The 26,047-nt window shown below is 44.0% G+C and overlaps 1 protein-coding gene across 2 annotated transcripts in view; it reads left to right on the plus strand.

Moving 5' to 3' along the window:
• The window catches only part of SLC4A5 (solute carrier family 4 member 5), a 126,290-nt gene that overhangs the window by 57,208 nt on the left and 43,035 nt on the right, over positions 1-26,047 (plus strand). For both annotated transcript variants that reach the window (XM_043468135.1, XM_043468136.1), the window contains exon 4: positions 3,528-3,657. In XM_043468135.1, coding sequence (XP_043324070.1) covers positions 3,528-3,657 — 130 coding nt within the window. The remainder of the gene's footprint in view (positions 1-3,527; positions 3,658-26,047) is intronic.

A 26,047-nucleotide genomic window follows, 5' to 3' on the forward strand; every position in this document is an offset into this window, starting at 1 on the left:
GAGGCTTCAAGAGTGAGCCCCAAATTTCTCCTCTAGATGGCTGGATAGCTAGGGACACTATTAATGAAAACACAGGAGGATAAGGCTGGGGTGACAGAAGAGGAGAGGCGGAGCTACTTTGAATATGTTGAGGCTGACTTGAGATGGAGCAGTACAGTTGGCAGTTGGAAATGCTCAGTACAGTTAGGACCTAGAGACACGGTTATAGGATGATGCCAGAAAGAACATGAGATGGTCCAGGAAGAGTGTAGAAAGAGGGGAGACAAGAAGGTCAAGGAGGAATCCGGAGGAAGATCAAGATTTAAGTGAAACATACAAGAGGTGCCAGGCAAAGACATTGAGGAGTCCTCAAAGAGATAGGAAAAGATATCTAGAAAGTGCTGCCTTAAAACAACCAAGAGCATTTCAGTTCAGAGGAAGCAGTCAGCACCACTGATATTCCAGAGAGATAAGCCAGACCATAGCTTCACAGTGCTGTTGATTATTTTATTTTATTGACTTACTGAGTTGAGAATAAGACAACAAGAGAGACCTGAGAACAGAGTTATAACTTGGGTGCTTAGCATAAATGAGATTAGCAGGGTACACAGTAGGGAGTAGTGGGGACTGTGCAAACTAAAATGCATATGCTTATCCATCACTGAGCTCTAACTGATTGTTGCCAAGTAGAAATACGGGCACTGTCATCAGAGTATCTGAATTTTCAAGAAAGTTCAGAAGTCTGGATTTTTACATGAAATCTCATAATTCTTTATGTTAGCAATAATGAAAAAAACTATTATAATCTATGAGAGCTGAATTAAACACATCTTTATGCTGCCAGTTAAAAATCTCTGCCTTGGTCAACATCTTTAGTGTGGTGGGGATGAACCAGTTGCAGCATGTTGGGAAGTGATTGGTAAGAAGGAAGCAGAGACAGTGAGTGTTAAACATCTCTTCAAGAAGTTCAGGGGAGAGAAGGGAAAAAGAGAACAGGATCAGGTAGGAAGAGCCGTTTACAGGCTGATAGAAAAAGGGTGGAGGAGAGAAGTTGAAGACCCAGGTAAGGAAAGACCGATTGAAGAAATAAGAATTCAGTAGAAGGGAATAGATAGGGCCAGAGATAGGCTAGAGGAAGAATTCTTTTGTTCAGAGATAGACTGCAGCAATGGTAAGGACACCGAAGGACTAGAAGGGAGGAAGTTGATGGATTTCATGCCTGGAGGCCTTATGTTCTTGGTGAAGTGGGGTAGGAGATGCATCAGGAGGATTGCTTAGAGGGACATGGGAAAGGACACTGACAAGAATGAATGGAAGCGGCTGTACTTCTGAGGCCTGATAACAGTGGAAACCCTCATTTGTACAGCCGGGTGGTTTTATGCAGAGGGGCTCATGAGCCTGGGTGCTAGCGCTGGTGGCAAGGGGAATTAGCACCTGTTATATTCCAGGCCCTGTGTCTTGTGTATTATTCTCCTTATCTGATTTATTGGGACAACAACCTTGTTCGCTCAGACTGAATTCACTCATGAGTAAGTAGCACCTCTGAGATTCACACTGACATCTAGCTAAATTGAAAACCTAGCGGGCGCCTTGCATCCACCGTACTATAGTGTACCACACTGCCTCTCCCTGCACCCCAGGACGCACCTGCAGAGGTAGAGACTGGGCCAGTTAGTTCTTGTTTGGGCATCAACTGTCTGGTGTTACTGGGGAGTCAAAGAGTAAGAGGGTAGAGTCTGTGATGAAACAGTAGCTAAAATTATTGACTATTGGGAGTCAATGGAGAAATAAGTGAGGGCCAAAGGGGATGATAAACTGAGGAAACAGAGAAGCTTGAAGGGAGAGGAAGACTTGATGAAGCCCAAAGACAGTCAAAAGCAGAGACATTACTTTGCCTACAAAGGTCCGTATAGTCAAAGATACAGTTTTTCCAGTAGTTGTATACAGATGTGAGAGTTGGATCATAAAGAAGGCTGAGTGCCAAAGAACTGATGCTTTTGAAATGTGGTGCTGGAGAAGACTCTTGAGAGTCCTTTGGACTACAAGGAGATCAAACAGTCAATCCTTAAGGAAATCAGCCCTGAATATTCATTGGAAGGACTGGTGCTGAAGCTGAACCTCCAGTACTTTGGCCATCTGATGCAAAGAGACTAAAGAGACTCTTTAGAAAACACCCTGATGACAAGAAAGATTGAGGGCAGGAAGAGAAGGGGGTGGCCAAGGATGAGATGATTGGATGGCATCACTGACTTAATGGACATGAGTTTGAGCAAGCTCCAGGAGTTGGTAAAGGACAGGGAAGCCTGGTGTGCTGCAGTCCTTGGGTCAGGAAGAGTCAGACACGACTGAGCAATTGAACAGCAACAAGAAAAGAGAGTCAGTGAGAGACTGAACCAGGGCAGAGGCAATGGAATTGGTGAGGAAGAAAAGGATTCTCGAAAACTTTTAATGTGGGAGTGGAGGTGAGAGAAGGAGGTGAGGTGAGAATGATCCAGGGTGTCTACCTATGCAGTTGGTAGACAGTCATGCTTGTGATGTCACATCATCTGTCTCTGGCTCTGGTTCACCATGCTCTGTACACGGGCCGGCACGCTCCACCTCAGACCTTAGGCGGACTTTCAGCTCTTGTAGAAGTGGCTTGTTCTCATTTTTCAAGTCACAGGTCAAATATACCCTTCTTAGAGAGGCCTTTCTTGATCTTGCTATGTAATGTAGCTTCATGGTCTTTTCTTTTTTTCAGAACACTTATCACTGCCTGAAATGACTGTTTATAGATTTGTTTACTTGTTTATTGTCTGTATCTGCCACTGGAGAGGCTCAAGAGATAAAGGATATATGGGCCTCCTTCACAGCTTTTTTTCCTTGCACCTAGACCAATGCCTGACACACAATAGACATTTCTTAAATATTAAGTAAGAGAAAGAAGGAAGGGAGGGAGCATGGGCGAGGAGGAGGCAGGGAAGACCGGAGAAGTATGTCTGGGGAAGGGTACGTGTTCTGTGTTTGAATGCTGACCTGAGGTGCCTGAGAGACCCCCAGGAGGCAACACCCCTGGGCAGTTGGAAAGCAGACTGGGAGTTCAGGGACAGACTGTCATCTTGCCCGTGAAGAAGGTGGGCCCACATGGCATGCTGGTGCAAGCACATCCTTTCACAGGGCTGATCGCCCCTTTAAGGCCAGTGTGGGAGGTGACTGTCTGGGGCCCAGTGGAAAAGGGATCCCTCCGTTATTCTGAAGTTGGGACAGCGTTTTTCTCACCTCACTTATCTATTCTGATCCCTATCCTTGCTGCTGCCCTGGCTTTGGCCATTTTCCATCTTTCTTTAGTGTCAGCTACAAGTCCCTGGACTCTGAATACAGACTAAATCCTCTCATCTCTTTTATCTGGGAGAATATCCCACCCACATCCAACTCTAGCTTCACCCAGAAGGTGGACTTAGTCTTACTGAATAGGAAATACTTTTCCCTTGCCCTTGGCTCCTGCTCCAGTTCAAGGGCCTCCACCTCCCACCGGGCACTCAGCAGAGCTCGCTGCCCTCCTTTTGCAGGGTCTCCAGCTGCTGAGCAGCTCCAGGACATCCTGGGGGAGGAAGATGAGGCTCCCAACCCCACCCTCTTCACAGAGATGGACACTCTGCAGCATGACGGAGACCAGATGGAGTGGAAGGAGTCGGCCAGGTGAGTCCCTCTCTGGAGGGCAGCAGGGGGGGCTTCCCACGGCGGTCTGCCTGGGCCCAGGCTGAGCTGACCAATGGCACTTCGGACCTTGAGTCCTGCCGGGGCACTTCCTGGCCCCCAGAGACCCACTTACCTGCCTTTCCTTGGTGTCCAGAATTGGTTTGGACCACTAAGGAGCAAACAGAAATTTATGACTGTCTCATTCTTGGAGAAATGAAAATCCAGGTGAGAAAGTATAACAGACACCCATGAAACTATGAGAGAATAACACAAGGGCATATGTCCTTTCATGCCAAACTAAATGTTGTGAAAGGGAAAGCACCGAGCAGGCTGGGATAGATGCAAGTGCTGCCTGGAGGAAGGAGAATGTGTCCCGGGAAAAATCCAGTCGGGTGCCCCAGTGGGCGTTGGTAGAGTCTGCGGCAGGACAAGCAGAGTGGAGCCATAGAGGCGCATGTGGGGATCAGAGGAGCTGTGTGCAGGGGCGATAAGAGAGAGAGGAGCGCCAGACAGCTGGAGGGGACCACGCGGTGAAGTCATGGGAGCCAGCGGAGAATCAGGGTAAGGAATAGTGCTGGCCATGCTGGGTGCCTGGGGCACAGAGGCCTCTGAACTAGACCAATTAGCAATGCCAAATGCTGCCTACGGCCCAGGGAGAAGGCAGGATACAGGAAGGGGCAGCAGGAAGGGCTGGGGAGAAGAGGAGGGACCCTGGGACAGAAGTTGAGAGTCTGGAAGACAGAATATAACAACGTTCTCCAACTTGTTTGTACTAATGCCCCCACACCCAAATTGGTAATTAAAATTAACTTTGTTCAAATAGAATTAAATTTTTTTTTTCTAATGAGAGAAATGCAGTGCTAAGAAATTATATTTTTTTCAGGGAGGGTTGAGCTTTGCAGCCCCCAAAACAATATTTTAAACTTTTTTGCTCTCCTGAGAATGCATTTTCGCCCCCCTGGGACTGATATTGCCCCCGTTGAGAATGCCTGGACTTACTGCCAGCTGTGCCCAAGGTGGCGCTGCCTGGGGGCCACCACAGCCCCCAGAAGCTGGCAGCTGCCCCAGTCAGCGCCTGGGCCCCATCCTCACCTACCAAACTCACCCACCTCAATGGTTGTTCTATAGAACGAGGAGCAGATTTTGACATTCCCATGCTTCCCCCCAACCCCCTACTCCAGTCTTTCCTGGGAGGAAAAAGAGGCCATTGAGTGACTAGCAAATTCCTGCAGGCCTCAGAAGAATGAATTCCTAGCCTCATGGCTGGGCCCAATCCCTGTCCGGAAAGTATGGAGCCTCTTCTTATCAGCCCATTCAAGGAGCCCTTACTGCATGCTAACAATTCACAGGCTCCTCTCATTCAATCTGCACAATGACCCTGGGGAGGCAGGAAATTTTATTATCCTCATTTCATAGTTGAGGATAGTGAGATTAATAGTCAAATCAATGCAAGAGTCACAGCACGCAGGTAGCCAAGTCTGGATGCCAGTCCAGGGCTGTCTGAGTCTCCAACTCGAGTGTTGATGCACTTTGTCACATTTTCCCCATTTTCCCAGCCACCTCTCTCCCCTTTCTTCAACTTTTAGGGATTCTGTTCTGATTTCCATGGGAGGACTTAAGTCTGGAGGGAATTTGACAGTGTGAGAGATAAACAGGGACAGCCACAGTGCCCAGGACATCCATCCGGGGCTGATAAGTGAGGGGAGGACATTTCAAATGCCCAGGGCCCAGTGTGGGCTACTGTGGCTTAATGCCTCTGAAGGGCTTATAACTCCCTGGGCAAATGCCTTTCTTGTCCAAAGCGGGGCATGTTGAGAGAACAAAAGTTGAGAAAGGTCTTCTTCAATGCCCAGTAGGAAGAGCGTGACTTCCCCCCATCCTGGGCAAGGTGTGCGTTCAGAACCCCTGGCAATAACTGCCAGGACCAGGCCCCCCATGAGTGCCTGTCACGCACACACACAGAACCTTTGCTGAGAAGGCCTCAGGCCCTCAGACACATGGCTGTTGCCATAGATTTCTAATGTGAATGTGGATCCACAGAGCCTTGCACACTATAGACCCTGAAATGAAAGTGATAAACTGTAGATAATGATGTTTCTGGAAGAAGACCCCAGATAAAACATAAAGGGGCCTGGCATTGCCGTCTGCAATGGGTGTGGGTGTTTCTCCGCAGGCAGCTTTCCAAGGACAGTATTTGAAGAGACCCAGGAAGGGCCCCCAGTCTAACCCGAGCAGCTCCTCGAACCCACAGTGAGAGGAAACTGGAGGCTGGAGGAAGTTTAACAGCGGAACCCAGTGCCAGGCTGATGGAAAGCGTAGCATCTTGAGGGTCATTTTTGAAGAAGGAAGCATTCAGGGGAGAGCCACTCAGCCCTCCTCATCTCGAGCTCCTTTCTCCACCCTTCTTGCCGTTCCCTTCTCCAGGGGATCTTCTCGACCCAAAGATCAAACCTGTATCTCCCACATTGCAGGCAGATTCTTTACCGTCTGAGCCACCAGGGAAAACTTCTCCCCCTTTAACCATCTCTCCAGCTCACCCTGGCTGGTTTGCAGCTGACTCTTGGAGGTCTGAGCAGCAGCTTCTGCAAAGGTCAGAGACAAGATTTGGTTGCTGGCCAGCCAGTCCGCCTTGGCCTGGACAGCTGTACCAGAGCCTCCTCCTGGCAGACTGCAGCAGGAGAGGTGCATGGGGGCCTGTCTGGGGGCCTGTCACCCCCACCAGAGAATGGTAAGAATTGCCCTCAGCTGACAGGCTGTGCAGTCTACTCAGGGAAGCCAAAGGTCTCGGAAGTTTCCAGAATCTAAGAACCAGCAAATCCCAGTGGGTTCTGGGCCTCCTTGGAATAACAGGAGAAAATGATAGGAGGCAGGAACAACCCCTCCCATGGACACTCAGACCCTGAGAGGGTTGCAGGTCTGTACCCACATCAAAGAGATTGGGGGAGGGCACCCTTTAATAAAGTATTTAATTTGTTGGGAGAGTGCTTGCTTTATTGAGTTAGGAGATTAACAGAGTGAAAATCTCAAATCCGCAAGGAATTTTCCCCAGCACTGCTTTCTGGGGGTTATTAATTTGGGGGGATGTTTTGGGCCCTTAGAGAAGGAATCACCGCTGGACAGATTTAAACAGCTTTTTGAGCTCCGCTGAGCCTGGTCCCTCTGTGCGTGGTGGTGAGCGTGCATGTGGGCGTCATTTCTAACGTGATCAATGCTGGTAGGTCAGGCTGTTAATAAAATAGATTTTTATTCAGTTTGTCTCTTTAGGGTTCCCGGGAGGGGAGTGCAGCTGGCTTTTTGCTGATACTGACCTTGCCTGAAGGGAGGGTTGGATGGGTGGGGTCGGGGGGACTCCCTCACTGTGAGCAAACACTTTACCCAGAATCCCAGTGTCTCTCGAGTTTGGCTCTGCCTGAGTGGAGGGGAGGAGGGAAGGAGGAGGATGTGGGCTGGGAGCCAGGCAGCCCGCGGAGGGGCTTTAGGATTACTCAAAAACTAGACATTGGAGCCTTCCCTGAACTCTGAAAGCGAACTCCAGATCCAAGCTGCCTCTGATCTCAACTCAGCAGACCTGAGCTGAACTTGCCAGAATGTTCTTATGAGCCACATACGCTCTGGAAATATTCCTGCCATGATCGGGAAAAGGCAGAAAGAGGGGCAGGAGAAGTAGGTCAGCTTAGTTGTGTCAGACCAGATCAGTACCTTTTCAAAAGCCCTGAATGGTTCTCCACACACAGGCAGAGATGCTTTCTCACTCTGTACCTGATGGAAAAGGAAGCCTGAACTTTGCTTCAACTCTGAAACTGCTCCTGCTTACAACCTTGTAGAATGTTCTCCTAACATCACCTGCCCTCTTCGTCTGTACCCCAGTCCTCTGGTCTTGCCACTCACCTGGAATCACCCTTAAAGGGCCTGAGATGCCCTCTCTATGTAGAAAGCAGAGGAGGGAGCCAAAAGTTCTTAGCACAGATGTCAACAAATGTCACTCATTCATTCAACTACTAGTTAGTAAGCATTTACTGTCTCTAGGACGTGAGCCACGTGCTTAGAGGTACAAAAAACAAGGCAGATGCCATGCCTGTTCACTCAGACTCCACAGAGGTAAATAACTAGACGCTTGGTGACGGAGTGCTAAGAGAGCACAGTGTAGGGGCACCTAACCCAGACAGAAGGGATCAAGGCAGGTGGACAGGAAGAAAAGCTGTTCACAGAGACACCTGAAGGGTGAGTCAAGGTTGGCCCAGAGAGGGTACAGAAGGGGGAAGAGGCCCCTGGATTAGGGGGAGCAGAATCAGAACAAGGGGCAGAAGTTCCCTGTAGCTGCCCTAGAGAGAGTGGCCAATGATGCAGGCCCTGTGCAGACTGTGTTGTGGAGTTTGAACTTGATGCTGAGAACTTTGGAGGACCACTGCGGGGTTTGGGCTAGAAGAGGGACAAAACTGTCTGTTTGAGAGATCACTCAGGCGTCAATGTGAGGTAAGCCTGGGCTGGTTAGGAGGCTGGTCTGGGGAGAAGTGATAAGGTGATGAGGTGAGGTGAGGTGGTTCCCATCTGAACCAAAATGTTGACAATGGAAATAGAAGGTGTGGACTTGAGACATATTTTCCCATTTTCTCTCCTGTATTACTGCTGCATTCTCCACAGGTCTCCTTTTTTCTAACCATTTTTGCTGCTGTTTAATTTGATCTTTCCAAACTATATCTTTGATTTATGTCTTACTACTACATGTTTTAGAGAACAGTGCCTAAAGTGTTTTTCATCCTAGGTTACCACCCATTACTATAGATCATGAAGTCAATTTAGGGGGTTAAATTAGCCTTTAAACATTCAGTCACTCAGCCGTGTCCAACCCTTTGTGACTCCACAGACTGCAGCACGCCAGGCCTCCCCGTCTATCACCAACTTCTGGAACTTGCTCAAACTCATGCCCATTGAGTCGGTGATGCCACTAGCCTTTAAAAAACAAAGTGAAATAGAATAGAGTGCATGGCACATGGACTGGGAAGTATTATTTAAGAAACTTAAGTTTTAAGCACATAATCATAAATATAGATATATATTATATAAAGATAAAAACAACAAAAGGGCAGTACATGTGAAATGGTGAGAGAATGGCTCTTGTGAGGGCAAGAGGCTTGCCGTCAAACCCTGTCTCTTAGAAGCTGCCTGACCAGCCCCTCATCCTCAAAGAGTCTCCCTACTTATACAGTTAAAGTAGTAACAGACCTCGGGGATTGACTTGCTGATTAAAGGAAATAATATATGTAGTGTTTAATGTAGCGTCTGGCACATAGAAGGTACTCAGTAAGCTTTAACAATTGTTGGTATTATTGTGCCTGTGACAAAGTGAATGGGACTCAGAAGAAGGAGCGGTCTCTTCAAGCCGGGCCCCTGGGATGCCTTGGTCATGAAGGAGGTGGCCTTTGAATCCAGCCCTGAAGAGCGGAAGTGGAATGGGTTTCCCCAGTGGCTCAGTGGTAAAGCATTTGCCTGCAATGCAGCAGATGCAGATTCGACATGTGTCCTTCATGGACATGACTTAGTGATTAAACAAGCGGAAGAGGAAGAGAGAGCACCCAGGAGGAGGGGGGCTTCTCCTTGGAGGCAGTGAGGAGAAGGTGCTGGCTGACTCTGAGGAAGACTGACAAGTCTATAAATGACAGAACCATGAGGTAATTACAAATGGCCCCGGACATCCAGACGAGTAGCCCTCAGAGAAGTTTGGCTCCAGAAATCTATCCTGAAGGAGCCAGTTCAGAATTTGCTGTAGCTTTTTCTGTTGGCATTCACTTAGCCATGGCCTCCTCCTTAGCCCTGAAAGAAGACGTAACATACAGCAGGAGCTGGGTGCAAGTCCCCAAGCCCCATTCAGTTCTTCACAACTCCTGAAATGCCACACCTCTGCCCTATCCCTGCCACCGGTGCTACTGCGTACACTTTTGGGGAAGAAGCGGTTCTCCAGTAATGCCTGAATTGCACTGCATAACTGAAGTCCTTAGAAGAGACTCCTAGGTTTGCAAGAGTAAAAACTTTCAATCACCAGGAGTTAGTCGGCCATGGAAGCTCATAGGTTCATTGCAGAACAGCCTAAGACAGAGTCTCTGCCTGTCTGGTCCCAGTCCCAGGCAAGTCTCATTTGCAGGGATAGAGGATTCCAGGCACCTTATTCTGAGTCTATCAAACATTTGAATCACTTAGCTAATGTGCCTCATTATGATTCTATAATTTTCTAATGATAATTTGACTTTCCATGTGTGGCTGCCTGTAAGGAGAGAATGCAGGGGCCAGAAGATAAGAATAACAAACCCTTCGTTGTTGTTGTTGAGTCGCTAAGTAGTATATGACACTTTGCGACCCCGTGGACTGCAGCATTCCAGCTTCCCTTTCCTTCACTATCTCTGGAGTTTGCTCAGATTCATGTCCATTGAGTCCATGATGCTCTCTAACCATCTCATCCTCTGCCACCCTCTTCTCCTTTTGCCTTCAATCTTTCCCAGCATCAGGGTCTTTTCCAATGAGTCGGTTCTTCACGTCAGGTGGCCAAGGTATAACTGTTGTAAACCTTATTGTAAATTAAATAAATTGGGCTTTGGGTTTACATAGCAACCCTTGTGAACTTGGTTAGTGTTTGCCAGTATCCCTGGACCTAGTCATCTCTGGGATAATGTAAAGGCAAATTTCTGAATCTAGTCTGGAGGGGATACTCCAAGAAGCCTGTGGGGACTTTCTGGTGCCTTCAGCCCCTATTTATAGCTTCTAAATGCCTACATATGCTTGTTGACCCTTGACTCATGCCTCCTTGCTCAGTCTTACATACTTCAAAGTCTTGCAAATTCACTGTCATGTTTGGTTTATGAACATATTACTGAACTCAGATTTGGCTGCTCAGTACTCGAAAGCCAATACTCAGAAAGACGAGTGCTGGTAGGAATAGAAAGGTTGCTTTATTCATGAGGACAGTAACCTGGGGAGATGGCAGACTCCTGTCAAGAAGCCAACTCCAAAGATTCTGCTTGACCATGAAAGTTGTTTGTTTGTGTTTGTGATCATGAAATTTTTTTTAAGTGGAGAATCATTTGGGAAGGGTATCAACATCTTCTACTGTGTGCAGACTTTCTTCTGATTGGTTGGTTGTAAGGTAAAAGGAATCTTGTGCTCAGCCTGAAGTTACCATCCTCCACTTGAGTGGAGGCTTTTGTTCCTACGGAAGAGCTCAAAAATATTGTTATGTATATTCTTTGGGGCTTCCCAGGTGGCTCAGTGGGTAAGAAACCACCTGCCAATGCAGCAGACACAGGAGATGCCAGGTGGATCTGTGAGTTGGGAAGATCCCCTGGAGAAGGAAATGACAGCCCACTTCAATATTTTTGCCTGGAGAATCCCATGGACAGAGGAGCCTGGCAGGCTATAGTCCATAGGGTTGCCAAGAGTCAGACACAACTGTTGGAGGAAGGGGAACCCCTTCCATGATCCGAGAGTGGATCTAACACTTGGATCCACTTATTTAACACTTGGAAATGAATTGTCCAAGGAGACACACATGCTGACAAAGCAAGAGACTTTATTGGGAAGGGGCTTCCAGGTGGAGAGCAGGAGGGTAAGGGAACCCAGGAGGAACCCAGGAACCCAGGACAGAACTGCTCTGCCACATGGCTTGCAGTCTCGGGTTTTATGGTGATGGGATTAATTTCCAGGTTGTCTTTGGCCAATCATTATGACTCAGAGTCCTTCCTGGTGGTGCACGCATTGCTCAGCCAAGATGGATGCCAGAAAGAAGGATTCTGGGAGGTGGTAGGACATATAGTGATTCCTTTTGATCTTTTCCAAACTCTTCCAGTTGGTGGTGGCTTATTAGTTCGGTGTTCCTTACCAGGACCTCCTGTCGTAAAATAACTCATGAAAATGGTTACTATGGTGCCTGGCCAGGGTGGACAGTTTCAGTCAGCGTGTTTCCCCTAACATGACTGTGTGACTGAAGCTCGAGCCCAGAGTTGCAAGCATATTTCTTGAGGAGGAGCCAGGACTCTGCCTTACGGTTGTACTATTGTTTCTTGTCCGTTCCTCCTTAGTTTCTGCATTCTTTCCCTCCCCTAATAAACAGCTACTTTAATCTGCTCTTTGGAGTTCAGAGAAGGTCAAGGATACTGAGTGACGCTTATTCCCTGTGCAAACAAGAAATGGGGACACAGAATTTGTACCCAGGAGGGCCCCACAGGGTCTGCTCTCTTTTGTCGACTTAAAAAATATTCATAACCTAAAAGTTGAGAGTTATGTTTTATTCAGCAGGAAATTTTAGGACTTCAAGCCCAGGAGACAGCATCTCAACATCTCTCATTTCTCCCTGAGAGAAATGCTCTGAGATCACACGTATTCTCCTTCCTCAGTGCCCTTAGGGCTCACCAGATCCCATTCGAGGGCTGCAGTCACTGAGACTGTGACATCCTTGTTTACTGATATGGCAGGAAATGTTCCATTTTTTCACTTAAAAAAAAAACATATTAGATATGTAGTTCTAATCAGTTGTGTAAAAACTTTTTACATTATTTCCAAATACACATTTTAATGCATGTGCTTGTCATCATGTAGTACGAATTTGCCAAATAAACTGCAGGAATGGGTTTAGGAGTTCCTCTTTCAAAAAGCTTTTCCTCATCTTTTCTGTCAAAGACTGAACCTGAGGAGTATCTAACAGTTCCTCAGATATCTCTAGGAAAGCTCTTCATTGGCCCATATAAGAGGATTAAAACTGGGTTTTGGTTTCTGCTGGAAAATTCAGGGTGCTGGTAAGACTCAATGTTAAAGAGCTTTGCTGGATAGTGGGGGAAAACTGACATTACTTTTTTTTTTTTTTTGCTTATTTAATTTGTATTTTATTTTATTTTTTTTAATTAATTTATTTATTTTTTCAGTGGGTTTTGTCATACATTGACATGAATCAGCAATAGATTTACACGTATTCCCCATCCCGATCCCCCCTCCCCCCTCCCTCTCCACCCGATTCCTCTGGGTCTTCCCAGTGCACCAGGCCCGAGCACTTGTCTCATGCATCCCACCTGGGCTGGTGACCTGTTTCACCATAGATAATATACATGCTGTTCTTTCGCTACATCCCACCCTCACCTTCTCCCACTGAGTTCAAAAGTCTGTTCTGTACTTCTGTGTCTCTTTTTCTGTTTTGCATATAGGGTTGTCGTTACCATCTTTCTAAATTCCATATATATGTGTTAGTATGCTGTAATGTTCTTTATCTTTCTGGCTTACTTCACTCTGTATAATGGGCTCCAGTTTCATCCATCTCATTAGAACTGGTTCAAATGAATTCTTTTTAACGGCTGAGTAATATTCCATGGTGTATATGTACCACAGCTTCTTTTATCCATTCATCTGCTGATGGGCATCTAGGTTGCTTCCATGTCCTGGCTATTATAAACAGTGCTGCGATGAACATTGGGGTGCACGTGTCTCTTTCAGATCTGGTTTCCTCCGTGTGTATGCCCAGAAGTGGGATTGCTGGGTCATATGACATTACTTTTAAGAAATGAATTTGTTAGAATCACAAAATTTATTACAAATCAGCATCAGGCAGAAACTGACAACTCTGTGTTTTGATACTTTGTAACTAGTACATGGCAGTCAAGTTTTAGGAGGATGGATGATGGGGTGGGGATGGAAGAGTTACAGGATAAAAGTCAATGAAGCCATGTAGATAGAGAATTACCACAGTGTGTGTATGTACTTTACACCTTTGAGGTGAGTAAACTTCATCTGAGAAATAAATTTATATAGTTTTAAATCTTAAAGCAAGTGTTTAGAGGCTACATAACCTTATCATTAAAGATTGCATTCTGTAGGAAATTACACTTTTTAAAAAAAATCTTTAAATCAGGATGTCCTAAGGGGAAATTTTCAACAAATTAGCCAGGGCAAACTTTAATGATAGTGATATGCAAAATAAGTGCAGAAGAAAGGGACAATCACTCTAACTGATATATGTATATACACACATGGCAGATTTTACTCTTACTTAACCACACATAAGAGCTCTCCTGGTGGCTCAGCAGTAAAGGTCTGCCTGCCAATGCAGGAGATGTGGGTTCAGTCCCTGGGTCGGAAAGATCTCCTGGAGAAGGAAATGGCAACCCCGTCCAGTGTTCTTGCCTGGGAAATCCCATGGACAGAGGGGCCTGGTGGACTACAGTCTATGGGGTCACAAAGAATTGGACACGACTTAGCAATAAAACATCATCAACCACACTTAATGTTTCCCTCATTGCTTTGTCTTCTCAAAGGCCTGTGTGTTCCTTTTAAAAAGTATTGATGTCTGATTCTCAGACCCCTAGATTCTGATGTCATTAGCCTGCAGTCAACCTGGATGTTGGAATTTTTTTTTTTAATTCCCTGATGATCCTATTGCAACTAAGGTTGAGAGCCACGATACACATGCTAGTCAGGGCAGGGCCAGTGCGGGTTATAATTTGTTTCCATCTGAGGATAGAACCAAGTTTAGGTTTCTCAGTTTTTGCCCTTTTTTTGTTCTTTAAAAGTAGACTTTCCTATGTGGTGATTTGGCAGTGCTTAATATTAATAGCTACCACTCTTGGAATTAAATGAAAAGCAACTTCCACTAATCGTATAGTGACTGAGTTACTAGTCACAGAAAAGGCCTCAGTTCTGGACCTCAGTTCAGTCACCTTTGCGTGACTGAGAACTGCTTTCTGTGACATGTGACTCTTCAAGCTTCCATTCAGCTCCATCCCAGCTGGGAGGGGCACTTGGTGCCTACCCTGGCCTGGAAAAAATCTCTGAGAGTTCTTTTCCAGCCCAGAGATTTTCTTTCCACTTGACCTGCTTCTCCAACTCTAATTCCATACTTTTGAAGCCAACCATGGTATAAAGGTCACTTTGCAATGAGCTGCTTGGGATTACACATTAACCATTTTATCAGGCTTCCAAGAGTTTTTAAGCCTAGCTTTGGCCAGAGGCTTTTTAGAGTAGATTCCTTTGAAACCCTGTGACTCAGATTGGGATGTGAACCCACATGGCCAGGACTCGAACCCAGCCAAAGCCCAGCTCGGGACTTGAATCCACAATCTTTTAACTGAGATCACATACCTGGTTTCAGGACTTAATGAGGCTCAGGTTCCAGATGTCTTATTGCAGAAAAAAATCCAGTGAGAGGCAAAGTGATAGCTAAGAAGTAGATTTATTTAGAGTGAAACACACTCCACAGAGTGTGGGCCATCTCAGGAGGTGGGAGCAGTCCCCAAATATGGCTTGGTTAGTTATTACAGGCTGGGTAATTTCACAGGCTAATGAATGGGAGGGTTATTCCAACTACTTTGGGGAAAGGGTAGCGATTTCCAGGAATTGGGCCACCACCCACTTTTTGATCCTTAATATGCAGCCTTGGAACTGTCATGGCACTGGTGGGTATGTTACTTAGCTTGCTGATATGTTATAGTGGGTGTACAGTGAGGCTCAAGGTCTAGAGGAAGTCAACTCATCTTGGACCTATTTGGTTCTAATCAGTGTATGCCATGTCCTCAGGCTACATCGTTCTTTGAAAGTTTGTGCCCTGCCCCCTTCCCTTCTGTTTCACCTTTATTCGGTATGAAATGTAGTTAAATGTTTTATTATGGAAAATTCAAATTTACGCAAAAGTGGTTTGTAGCAGAAAGACTTCCCTCAACGTACCCATCACCCAGCTTTAATGGTTACCAGCAAATTCATGCTCAATCTTGTGCCTCTATTTCAACCCACTACTCCAGATACACCATGTTATGCTGAATCAAATCCCACACACCATATCAATCATCTGTAAATATTTTAGTAGGTGATTCTAAGAGAAGAGACGTGAAAGGCAAAGGAGAAAAGGAAAGATATACCCATTTGAAGGCAGAGTTCCAAAGAACAGCAAGGAGAGAAAAGAAAGCCTTCCTCAGTGATCAGATGCAAAGAAATAGAGGAAAGAAATAGAATGGGAAAGACTAGCGATCTCTTCAAGAAAATTGGAGATATCAAGAAAATTGGAACTTTTCATGCAAAGATAGGGACAATAAAGGACAGAAATGGTATGGACCTAACAGAAGCAGAAGATATTAAGAAGAGGTGGCAAGAATACACAGAACTATACAAAAAAGATCTTCATGACCCAGACAATCAAGACGGTGTGATCACTCACCTAGAGCCAGACATCCTGGAATGCGAAGTCAAGTAGGCCTTAGGAAGCATCACTATGACCAAAGCTAGTGGAGGTGATGGAATTCCAGTTGAGCTATTTCATATCCTGAAAGATGATGCTGTGAAAGTGCTGCACTCAATATGCCAGCAAATTTGGAAAACTCAGCAGTGGCCACGGGACTGGAAAAGTCAGTTTTCATTCCAGTCCCAAAGAAAGGCAATGCCAAAAAATGCTCGAACTACCACACAAATAGCACTCATCTCACATGCTAGCAAACTATTGCTCAAAATTCTCCAAGCCAGGCTTCAACAGTATGTGAACCGTAAACTTCCAGATGTTCAAGCTGGATTTAGAAAAGGCAGTGAAACCAGAGATCAAATTGCCAACACCCACTGGATCATCAAAAAAGCCAGAAAGTTCCAGGAAAACATCTACTTCTGCTTTACTCACTATGCCAAAGCCTTTGACTGTGTGGATCACAACAAACTGTGGAAAATTCTTCAAGAGATGGGAATACCAGACCACCTGACCTGCATCCTGAGAAATCTGTGTGCAGGTCAAGAAGCAACAGTTAGAACCAGACATGGAACACCAGACTGGTTCCAAATCAGGAAAGTAGTACATCAAGGCAGTATATTGTCACCCTGCTTATTTAACTTATATGCAGAATACATCATGTGAAATGGTAAGCCAGATGAAGCACAAACTGGAATCAAGATTGCCAGGAGAAATATTAATAACCTCAGATATGCAGATGACATCACCCTTATGGCAGAAAGTGAAGAAGAACTAAAGAACCTCTTGATGAAAGTGAAAGAAGAAAGCAAAAAAGTTGGCTTAAAACTCAACATTCAGAAAACTAAGATCATGGCACCTTGTCCCATCACTTCATGGCAAATAGATGGGGAAACAGTGGAAACAGAGACTTTATTTTTTAGGGCTCCAAAATCACTGCAGATGGTGACTGCAGCCATGAAATTAAAAGACGCTTGATTCTTGGAAGAAAGTTATGACCAACCTAGACAGCTTATTAAAAAACCGAGACATTACTTTTCCAACAAAAGTCTGTCTATTCAAAGCTATGGTTTTTCCAGTAGTCATGTATGGATGTGAGAGTTGGACTATAAAGAAAGCTGAATGCTGAAGAATTGATGCTTTTGAGCTGTGGTGTTGGAGAAGACTCTTGAGAGTGCCTTGGACAGCAAGGAGATCCAAACAGTCCATCCTAAAGGAAATCAGTTCTGAATATTCATTGGAAGGACTGAGGCTGAAGCTGAAACTCCAGTACTTTGGCCACCTGTTGTGAAGAACTGACTCATTGGAAAGGACCCTGACACTGGGAAAGATTGAAGGTGGAAGGAGAAGGGGAGGACAGAGGATGAGCTGGTTGGATGGCATCACTGACTCGATGGACATGAGTTTGAGTAAGCTCCGGGAGTTGGTGATGGAGGCCTGGCATGCTGCAGTCCATGGGGTCGCAAAGAGTCGGACACGACTGAGCGACTTAAGTGAACTGAACTGATGTATGGGAAGATGCAAGCATTTCGACTCACAGAAATCATTCCCTTCATGTGCATCTCAGCTACCTGGGACCAGCGTCCTGCTTCTTGATTTTTTATATCCTTTGTTCCTCACCATAGGGAGTGGTGGCAGCCAACAACTGCTGGGTCAAAGACATTGTTCTCACACTTGGGCACTCTCTGTTCTTAGAAATTCATAATCGGAGGCCTGAAATCACTAATGGCTGTGACATCCTTGTTTACTGATAAGGTAGGAAATATTCCATTTCACAGTCCACACACTGCATTTGGGAGATTTATCTCCTAAATCTTTTTCAATCTACAGGTCCCGTCTCCTTTATTTTTCCCTTGCAGTAGTCATTATTTCTAAAGAAATTGCATTGTTTGTCCTATATGGTTTTCTAAATACTGGATTCTGTTAACTGCATCCCTGAAGCTGAGTTTTCCATGTTCCTCTGCCCCTGTCTTTCCTGAAAGTGCAGTTGAGTTCAGACTTATTTGATTCCTATCTGACTTTTCCACAAGACTGTTTCATGGGTGGTAGTGTTTGCTTCCATCAGAAGGCAGCTCTTGCCCAGCTGACCTTTGTGTGTATTTTTGTGATGTTACTAGACTCTGATGATCATTGCTTAGATCATTTCGAATATTTTAAAATACAGTTAACCAAAAAAAATCTTTTTAAAAAGGTGGTAGGCACTTCTCTGGTGGGCCAGTGGCTAGGACTCCATGCTTCCAATGCAGGAGGTGTGGGTTCAGTCCCTGGTAGAGAAACTGACTCACATGCTGCTTGGCATGGCCAAAAGTTTCTTTTAAAAAAAAACCACAGTTAAACTCCATGATTGTTGAGATCTCTTTTTCCCAGTCATTTCCTCATAGCCAGACTTTACCCGAAGTAATCATTGAGGCCTCACTACCTCAAACAGGAAGGAGCAAGCATTTAATGGAGGCTACTCTGGGTAGGAGACCAGAAGGGACACCAGAGAAGAAATGATGGTCCCTATCCTCAAAAAGCTTGATGTCTATTTGGAGAGGCAAGTATACACTGAAACAATTAGCAAAGACGATTAACTAAAAATTAAATGTCATTTTAGCCTCTGGGCCCCAGAAATCAGGAACTTTACTTGGAACAATCTGTAGCAGAGTTGCCTGTATCTGACCCATATATTCTGAGGTAAACTGGTCTAGGATAAGACCTGGACGTCAAGATTTTAACACATTATTGCCCGAAGGAGTTTTTGCAGAAACTTACATCTGTGGCATTATTATGTCTCTAGTCACTAATGTGTTAAAAGTATTCAAAGGGACTTCTAAGTTGGCACAGTGGATAGGAATCCGCCTCTCAATGCAGGAGACATGGGTTCGGTTCCTGGTTTGGGAAGATTCCGTATGCCTCAGAGCAACGAAGCCCATGTGTCATGACTACTGCGCCTGCGCTCTAGAGCCCATGAGCTGCAGTTACTGAGCCAGCCTGCTGCAACTACTGGAGCCCCCCATCTGCATCCTGTGCTCCACAATGAGAAGTCTGCACATTGAAACAGAGTAGCCCCCGCTTGCAGCAACTAAATAAAAAGCCCAGGTGCAGCAACAAAGACCCAGTGCAGCCCACAAGGAGTATCTGAGGGGTTTTGCTTGGTTTTTTTTTTATCACCTCAGGTCTTAGTTGCAGCACGCGAGATCTTTTGTTGCAGCACGCTGACTTAGTTGCCTCATGGCATGTGGGGTCTTAGTTCCCTAACCAGGGATCAAACCCACCTTCCCTGCAATGGAAGGCAGATTCTTAACAACTGGACCACCAAGGAAGGCCCATTTGAGGTATATTTATATGCAACTAAGTTTAAGAATCATCATCTTAGGATAGCGATTCTTAACGTGTGGAATATTATTCAATCATAAAAAAGAATGAAAGCATGCCATTTGCTGCAACATGGATGGACCTAGAGATTATCATACTAAGTGAAGTCAGACAGAGAACGACAAATATCATATGATGTCACTTACATGTGGAATCTAAAAGAATTATACACATGAACTTATTTACAAAACAGAGATAGACTCACAGACATAGAAAACAAGCCTGGTTACCAAAGGGGAAAGGGGGTGGGGGTAGGGGATAAATTAGAACTTTGGGATTAACAGATACACACTACTGTATGTGAAATAGAAAAACAACAAAGACCTAACATATAACACAGGGAACTATAGTCAATATCTTATAATAACCTACAGTGGAAAAGAATCTAAACAAGAATATATATAACTGAATCACTTTGCTGTACACTGAAACTGACACAACATCGTAAATCGACTACTTCAGTAAAAAAATTTTAAAAAGAAATGCAGAATTTGGGCCCCTTCCCAGACCTGCTGAATTAGAACCTGCATTCTAACAGGATTCCCAAGGTACTTGTATGCTCATTAGAGTTTGAGATACGCTAGTGTAGAGGTATGTACTCTACTAAAATCAGAGAAAAGAAAGTATAGGATGACCAAGTTGGAAAAGAGCCTTCAGAGATCCACTCCACCTCTTCAACGGGTGTTCTCGGAGCCATTCTAAGGGAAGAGGCCACATCCCCTCATACAAAAAGAATGGGACCCACATGCACAGAGCTGTTTACCCGCATTGGGACCTCAGACAAGTCCAACTACCCCTGAGCCACACGGTTCTATATGACTGTAGGGTGGAGGCTCATCAACACACAGGGCACAAATAACCTAGGAGCTTCCATGGGCAGGCCACCCTGCTGGTGGTGTGTATTCAGGCAGCAGTATTTTTAAAAATCTCTTTAGGCAATTCTAATAAACAGTCAAAGTTGAAAACCAAGCTACAGAACATGGATTCTCTCCACATTTCTATGTTCTACTCAAGGTGAAAGGGAGCTTAATTTCTAGCTATAGTCATTAAAAGCACAAAATCAAGTTCAGGTCTTGGGCTTACTATTTCAATATTTGGATTCCCAAAATAGTTGCAAGGACAACTGAAGACGTATCCATAGTGAAGCTGTTGAGTATCCTAGACTTTTTAAAAATCAAGTTCTCAAGGGATGCTGGTAGCAGGAGTCTAGTTCTGGCATTGCCTTGAACCTGCTTTTCTGCAGACTGTGCTCAGGTTAGTTGAGACCTTGTCTATGTATAGAGCTTTTTTTTTTGTAATGAAGGTAATTTTTGAGGTAAAAATGGGCAATTTGAGTGATTAAATAGGAGAAAGACTCTCAGGGAGAAGATTAAGCATCTCCTGACCAAAACATTTGGACCTTCCTTTGATTTCTTCCTTGCAAACCCTTATGTTAATACAACTTTTAGAAAAACTTTGGAGGGATATCAAAGAGACTTGGATCTAAGCATAATTTAAATAATGTTCTCCCAAACATATTTCCCAATTAAAGATGTCTGCTATACCTTTGTGAGTCTCCAAGGCAAGTCCCTGAGTCTCTGCTCCAGCCCCCTGTTTTCAGTCTTCACCTCCCAGGACTCCTCTAATCAAACCTTCCCATCCTTCAGAGTTTGAAATAGTTAGCAGCTGCAAGCTATCATATATACAGTGGATAAACAACAAGGTCCTGTTAATAGCACAGGGAACTTTATTCAATGTCCTATAATAAACTATAATGGAAAAGAATATGAAAAGGTTATATATATATACATATACATATATATATATAGCTTCCCTGGTGGCTCAGACAGTAAAGAATCCACCTGCAATGTAGAGACCTGGGTTTGATCCCTGGGTTGGGAAGATCCCCTGGAGGAGGGCATGGCAATCCACTCCAGTATTCTTGCCTGGAGAATCAGCATGGACAGAGGATCCTGGTGGGCTACAGTCTATGGGGTCGCAAAGAGTCAGACACGACTGAGTGACTAAACAGAGCAAAGTACACAGCATATTAGTTCAGTTCAGTTGCTCAGTCGTGTCCGACTCTTTGCGACCCCATGGACTGCAGCACACTAGGCTTCCCTGTCTATCACCAACTCCCGGAGATTGTTCAAACTCATGTCCATCGAGTCAGTGATGCCATCCAACCATCTCATCCTCTGTCATCGTCTTCTCCTCCTGCCTTCAATCTTTCCCAGAATCAGGGTCTTTTCCAATGAGTCAATTCTTTGCCTCAGGTGGCCAAGTATTGGAGTTTCAGCTTCAGCATCAGTCCTTCCAATGAATATTCAGAACTGATTTCCTTTAGGATGGACTGGTTGGATCTCCTTGCAGTCCAAGGGACTCTCAAGAGTCTTCTCCAACATCGCAGCTCAAAAGCATCAATTCTTCAGCACTCAGCTTTCTTTATAGTCCAACTCTCACATCCATACATGACTACTGGAAAAACTATAGCTTTGTCTGTATGAACCTTTGTTGGCAAAGTAATGCCTCTGCTTATTAATATGCTGTCTAGGTTTGTCATAGCTTTTCTTCTAAGGAGCAAGCGTCTTTTAATTTCATGGCTGCAGTCACCATCTGCAGTGATTTTGGAGCCCAAGAAAATTAAGTCTGTCACTGTTTCCACTGTTTCCCCATCTATTTGCCATGAAGTGATGGGACTGGATGCCATGATCTTAATTTTTTGAATGTTGATTTTAAGCCAGCTTAAATAGTCAATAAACACATGTATATTAGGGAAAAAATCCTCTTCATCCTGTGTCCCTCTAAGCCCCCAAGGTCCTTCCAGGCTCCCAGTTAACTATTCTCAAATGAATGTATTGAATCAAGATGTTAAACATTAATACGGCAAGGTACTCACATGATTGTGTGAAGAGGAAATTTGACAAAGGAAAAGATATTTAACCCCACATGTGGTCAAAAGAATGCAAATATGATATAATTTTTCAATTGCTAAATGAACAAAGGTGAGAAGGAATGACAGTATTAGAGTTTGAGAGACTTCAGAGAAATGTGAGGTCTCCTGTACGCTAGTAGAAATAAGAAGCGGCATGGCTTTCTGGAGAACAGTTTGACCATGTATGTTATACATGTAAAAATGTGCAGACGGGAGCCAAGGATATTCAAACCAAGCTTATTTACAGTACAGAGTAATTAGAAATAATATAAATGTCTACCAAATTAGGATTATTCACATAAATTTTGGTCTGCTCATACAATGGCATGGTAAAGAGCCTTTAAAATGATATGAATATTTATATTTATAGACATAAAATGTCTAACAGGTAATATGGTTCTTTAGCGCTGCATATGGGCTTCCCTGGTGGCTCAGATGGTAAAGAATCTGCCTGCAGTGTGGGAGACTGGGGTTCGGTCCCTGGGTGGGAGGAAAGCATGGCAACCCACTCCAGTATTCTTGCCTGGAGAATTCCATGGGTAGAGGAGCCTGTGAGTTTACAGTCCATGGGGTTGCAAAGAGTCAGACACGACTGAGTGACTTTCATCTCATACATGTGAAAGGGATATCCATTAGATACCACATCCTTATATCGTCATTAATATAAAATGTGTGTGTGCATGTGCATGTTCTTGTACACAGAGATCTAATATGCAGGTCATCATAATATCAACCACAGTGTCTTCTGATTGGGAGAGCCTGAATGCCTTTACTTTCTTATTTGCTTATTGTCTCTAAGTTTACAAAAGCAATGCTCTTTCCTTTTACATTTACATAGCTAACACTAACAGAATGTGCATTATGTGCCAGGCACTTCTCTAATTGCTATAAACTATTATTATTCCTGAAGAAAACAAAGGTGGTAAGAGATTGAATAACATGCTCAAAGTCCATAGCTAGTAAATGTGAAGCTGGGATTCAAAACCTGGTTGTCTTGCTCCACAGGCTGCACTCTTACTAGACAGAAAGTGAAAGTGTTAGTTACTCAGTTGTGTCTGACTCTTTGCAACCTCATGGACTGTAGCCCAGCAGGCTCCTCTGTCCATGGAACTCTCCAGGCAAGAATACTGGAGTGAGTAGCCACTCCCTTTTCCAGGGGATCTTCGCCATCCGAAGATCGAACCCAGGTCTCCTGCCTTTCAGGTGGTTGCTTTACCATCTCAGCCACCAGGGAAGAAAAGTCCATAGCTGGTGAATGTGAAGCTGGGGTTCAAACTGCTTGTCTTGCTCCATAGGCTGCACTCTTAAGATACTAATGAACACAATAGAGTGCAAATGTCTTAAATCCTGTCCCCAACAACCTCATACCTCCCTTCAGAAGTAACCATTTAACCATCTGATAGGCATCCATCCAAAACCACTGCCGGATTTGTTCAGACTCATGTGTAAAGACGTCTATGCACACATGCGTGTTTCTCTTCTTGTTATAAAATGGGATGATATTGTCCATCCTGTCAGTATGCATAGTTCATCCTCTTACTTTTTATCTCTGAGGGGTATTCCATGGCATGGACGTATGGAATTGATATGACAAAGTCCTTACTGAACACTGGTGGTTTCCAATTCTTCACCCTAATGGACAAAGCTGAAGTGAGCATCTCCTAGTATCCACATTACTGTGTGCAGATGTGCAATGATACTCCTGTGATAACTTCCTAGAATTGGAACAACTGGGTTGAAAGACAAAAGAGGCTCCCCAATTCCTCACCTCAAGGAGGCTGTGTGGTTACACTATATATATATACATATACATATATATATACACATATATATATATATATATATACACACACACAAACACACACTATATAAATATACATGCACACTATATATATATATACACACACATACTATGTACATACATACAGTATATGAGTACCCATCTCCCCAAGTTTCCACCAACACAGGAAGTTTTAAATTTCTGCCAGTACAAGAAGCAAAGGATGTTATTTCATTTGCAACAACATTTATTTTACATTTATTCATTTTTGGTTCTGCTGGGTCTTTGTTACCATGCAGACTTTTCTCTGGTTGCGGTGAGTGGGGGCTACTCTCTAGTTGTGATGCATGGGCTTGTCATTGCAGCGGCTTCCCTTGTTGCTGAGCACAGGCTTAAGGGCTTGCATGCTTCAGCAGTTGCAGTAGGCGAGCTCAGTAGCTATAGCTCCTGGGCTCTGGAGCACAGGCTCAATGGCTGTGGCACGCGAGCTTAGCTGCTCCTCGGTGGGTGGAATCTTCTGGGATCGGGGATCAAACATGTGTCTCCTGCATTGGCAGGTGGATTCCTTACCACTGGGCCACGTGGGAAGCCCACAACAACATTCTTTAAATGTTCTTGATTAGTACGAGAGTTGAACATCTTTTCAGAAGTTTATTAGCCATCTTCATTTCTTTTCAGAATTGCTCACTTTTCAGTTGGGTAATTTGAGTTTTTCCTATTATTGTGAAGAAGCTTCGTGGATTTCTCTGCCAGTTCAGTGGTTAAGACTTATACTTCCAATGCAGGGGGTGTGGGTTCAATCCCTGGTCAGGGAACTAGATCCCACATGCCATGTGGTGGAGCCAGAAAAAAAAAAATCCTTTGATGTCCTGTTTGCTGCAAATATTTTCTGAGCATATTGCATTTCTTTGAACTTCAATTATGTCTTACTGTGTTATGCACAGGTTTTAGTATATTTTTATATAACAAAGTGCCCATTTCTTTTCCTTTATGGTTTTACATACTATTTAGGAAGTCTTTCTCCCCAACCAAGGATATAAGAATATAATATTATAATAAGAATTATAATATATATTCTATAATAATATATAATATGTATTATATTATATAATAATATATAATATGTATTATATTATATAATATATAATATGTATTATATTATATAATATTATAATAAGAATATAATATTCCCCTATATTCTCTTCTAGCATATTTATATTTGTGTTTATAGATTTTCACATTGTTATTTATTTAATTGTGGCAAAATAGATATAACATAAAGTTTACCATTTGAGCCATCTTGAAGTATACAGTTCAGTGACATTTAGTACATTCACACTGTTACAGAACCATCACTACCATCCATCTCCTGAACGCCTTCATCCAGCAAAACTGAAACTCTATTGCCCTTAAACAGCAATTCCTCCACCCACTTCTTCTCAACCTGTAGCAACCACCTGTCTCTATGAATATGAATTTGACTAATCTATGCCCCTCATATAAGTGGAATCTTACAATATTTGTCCTTTTGTGACTGGCTTATTTCGCTTAGCATAATGTATTCAAGTTTCATCCATGCTGCAGCATGTGTCAAGATTTCCCTTTTTTTTTTTTTTTGGCTCAACAATATTCCATTATAGATTAATTTTTTGTTTAGCCTTTAATCCATATAGAATTTAGTAGTGTTTGGTAAGAAGTAGGGACTTTATTTTTTTATACCTAGGTTGGTCATCTTTTAATTTTTATCATTGTATTTATTTATTTCTTGGCTGTGCTGGGTCTTCATTGCAGCACATGGCCTCTTCATCATACAAAGGCTTCTCTAAATGCAATGCGTGGTTGTGGTGCATGGGTTTAGCTGCCCATTGGCACATGGGATCTGAATTCCCTGACCAGGGATTGAACCCTTGTCCCCTGCATTGGAAGGAGTACTGTTAACCACTGGACCACCAAGGAAGTCCCTAGTGGACTTTTAAACAACTCCTCCATCAAAACCCAGACCCCCGTGGGGGCTCAGGTCTGTTTCTGGGGTGTTGTTTTCTAGATCCCTTTGTCTATATCCGGACTGGAATTATAATGCTTTAATCACTCAAGATTTTCAGTAAATTTTTATATCTGCTAAAGGCATGTCCCATCCCCATTCTTT

The sequence above is a fragment of the Cervus canadensis genome, chromosome 5, assembly GCF_019320065.1.
Source record: "Cervus canadensis isolate Bull #8, Minnesota chromosome 5, ASM1932006v1, whole genome shotgun sequence".
NCBI lineage: Eukaryota > Metazoa > Chordata > Mammalia > Artiodactyla > Cervidae > Cervus > Cervus canadensis.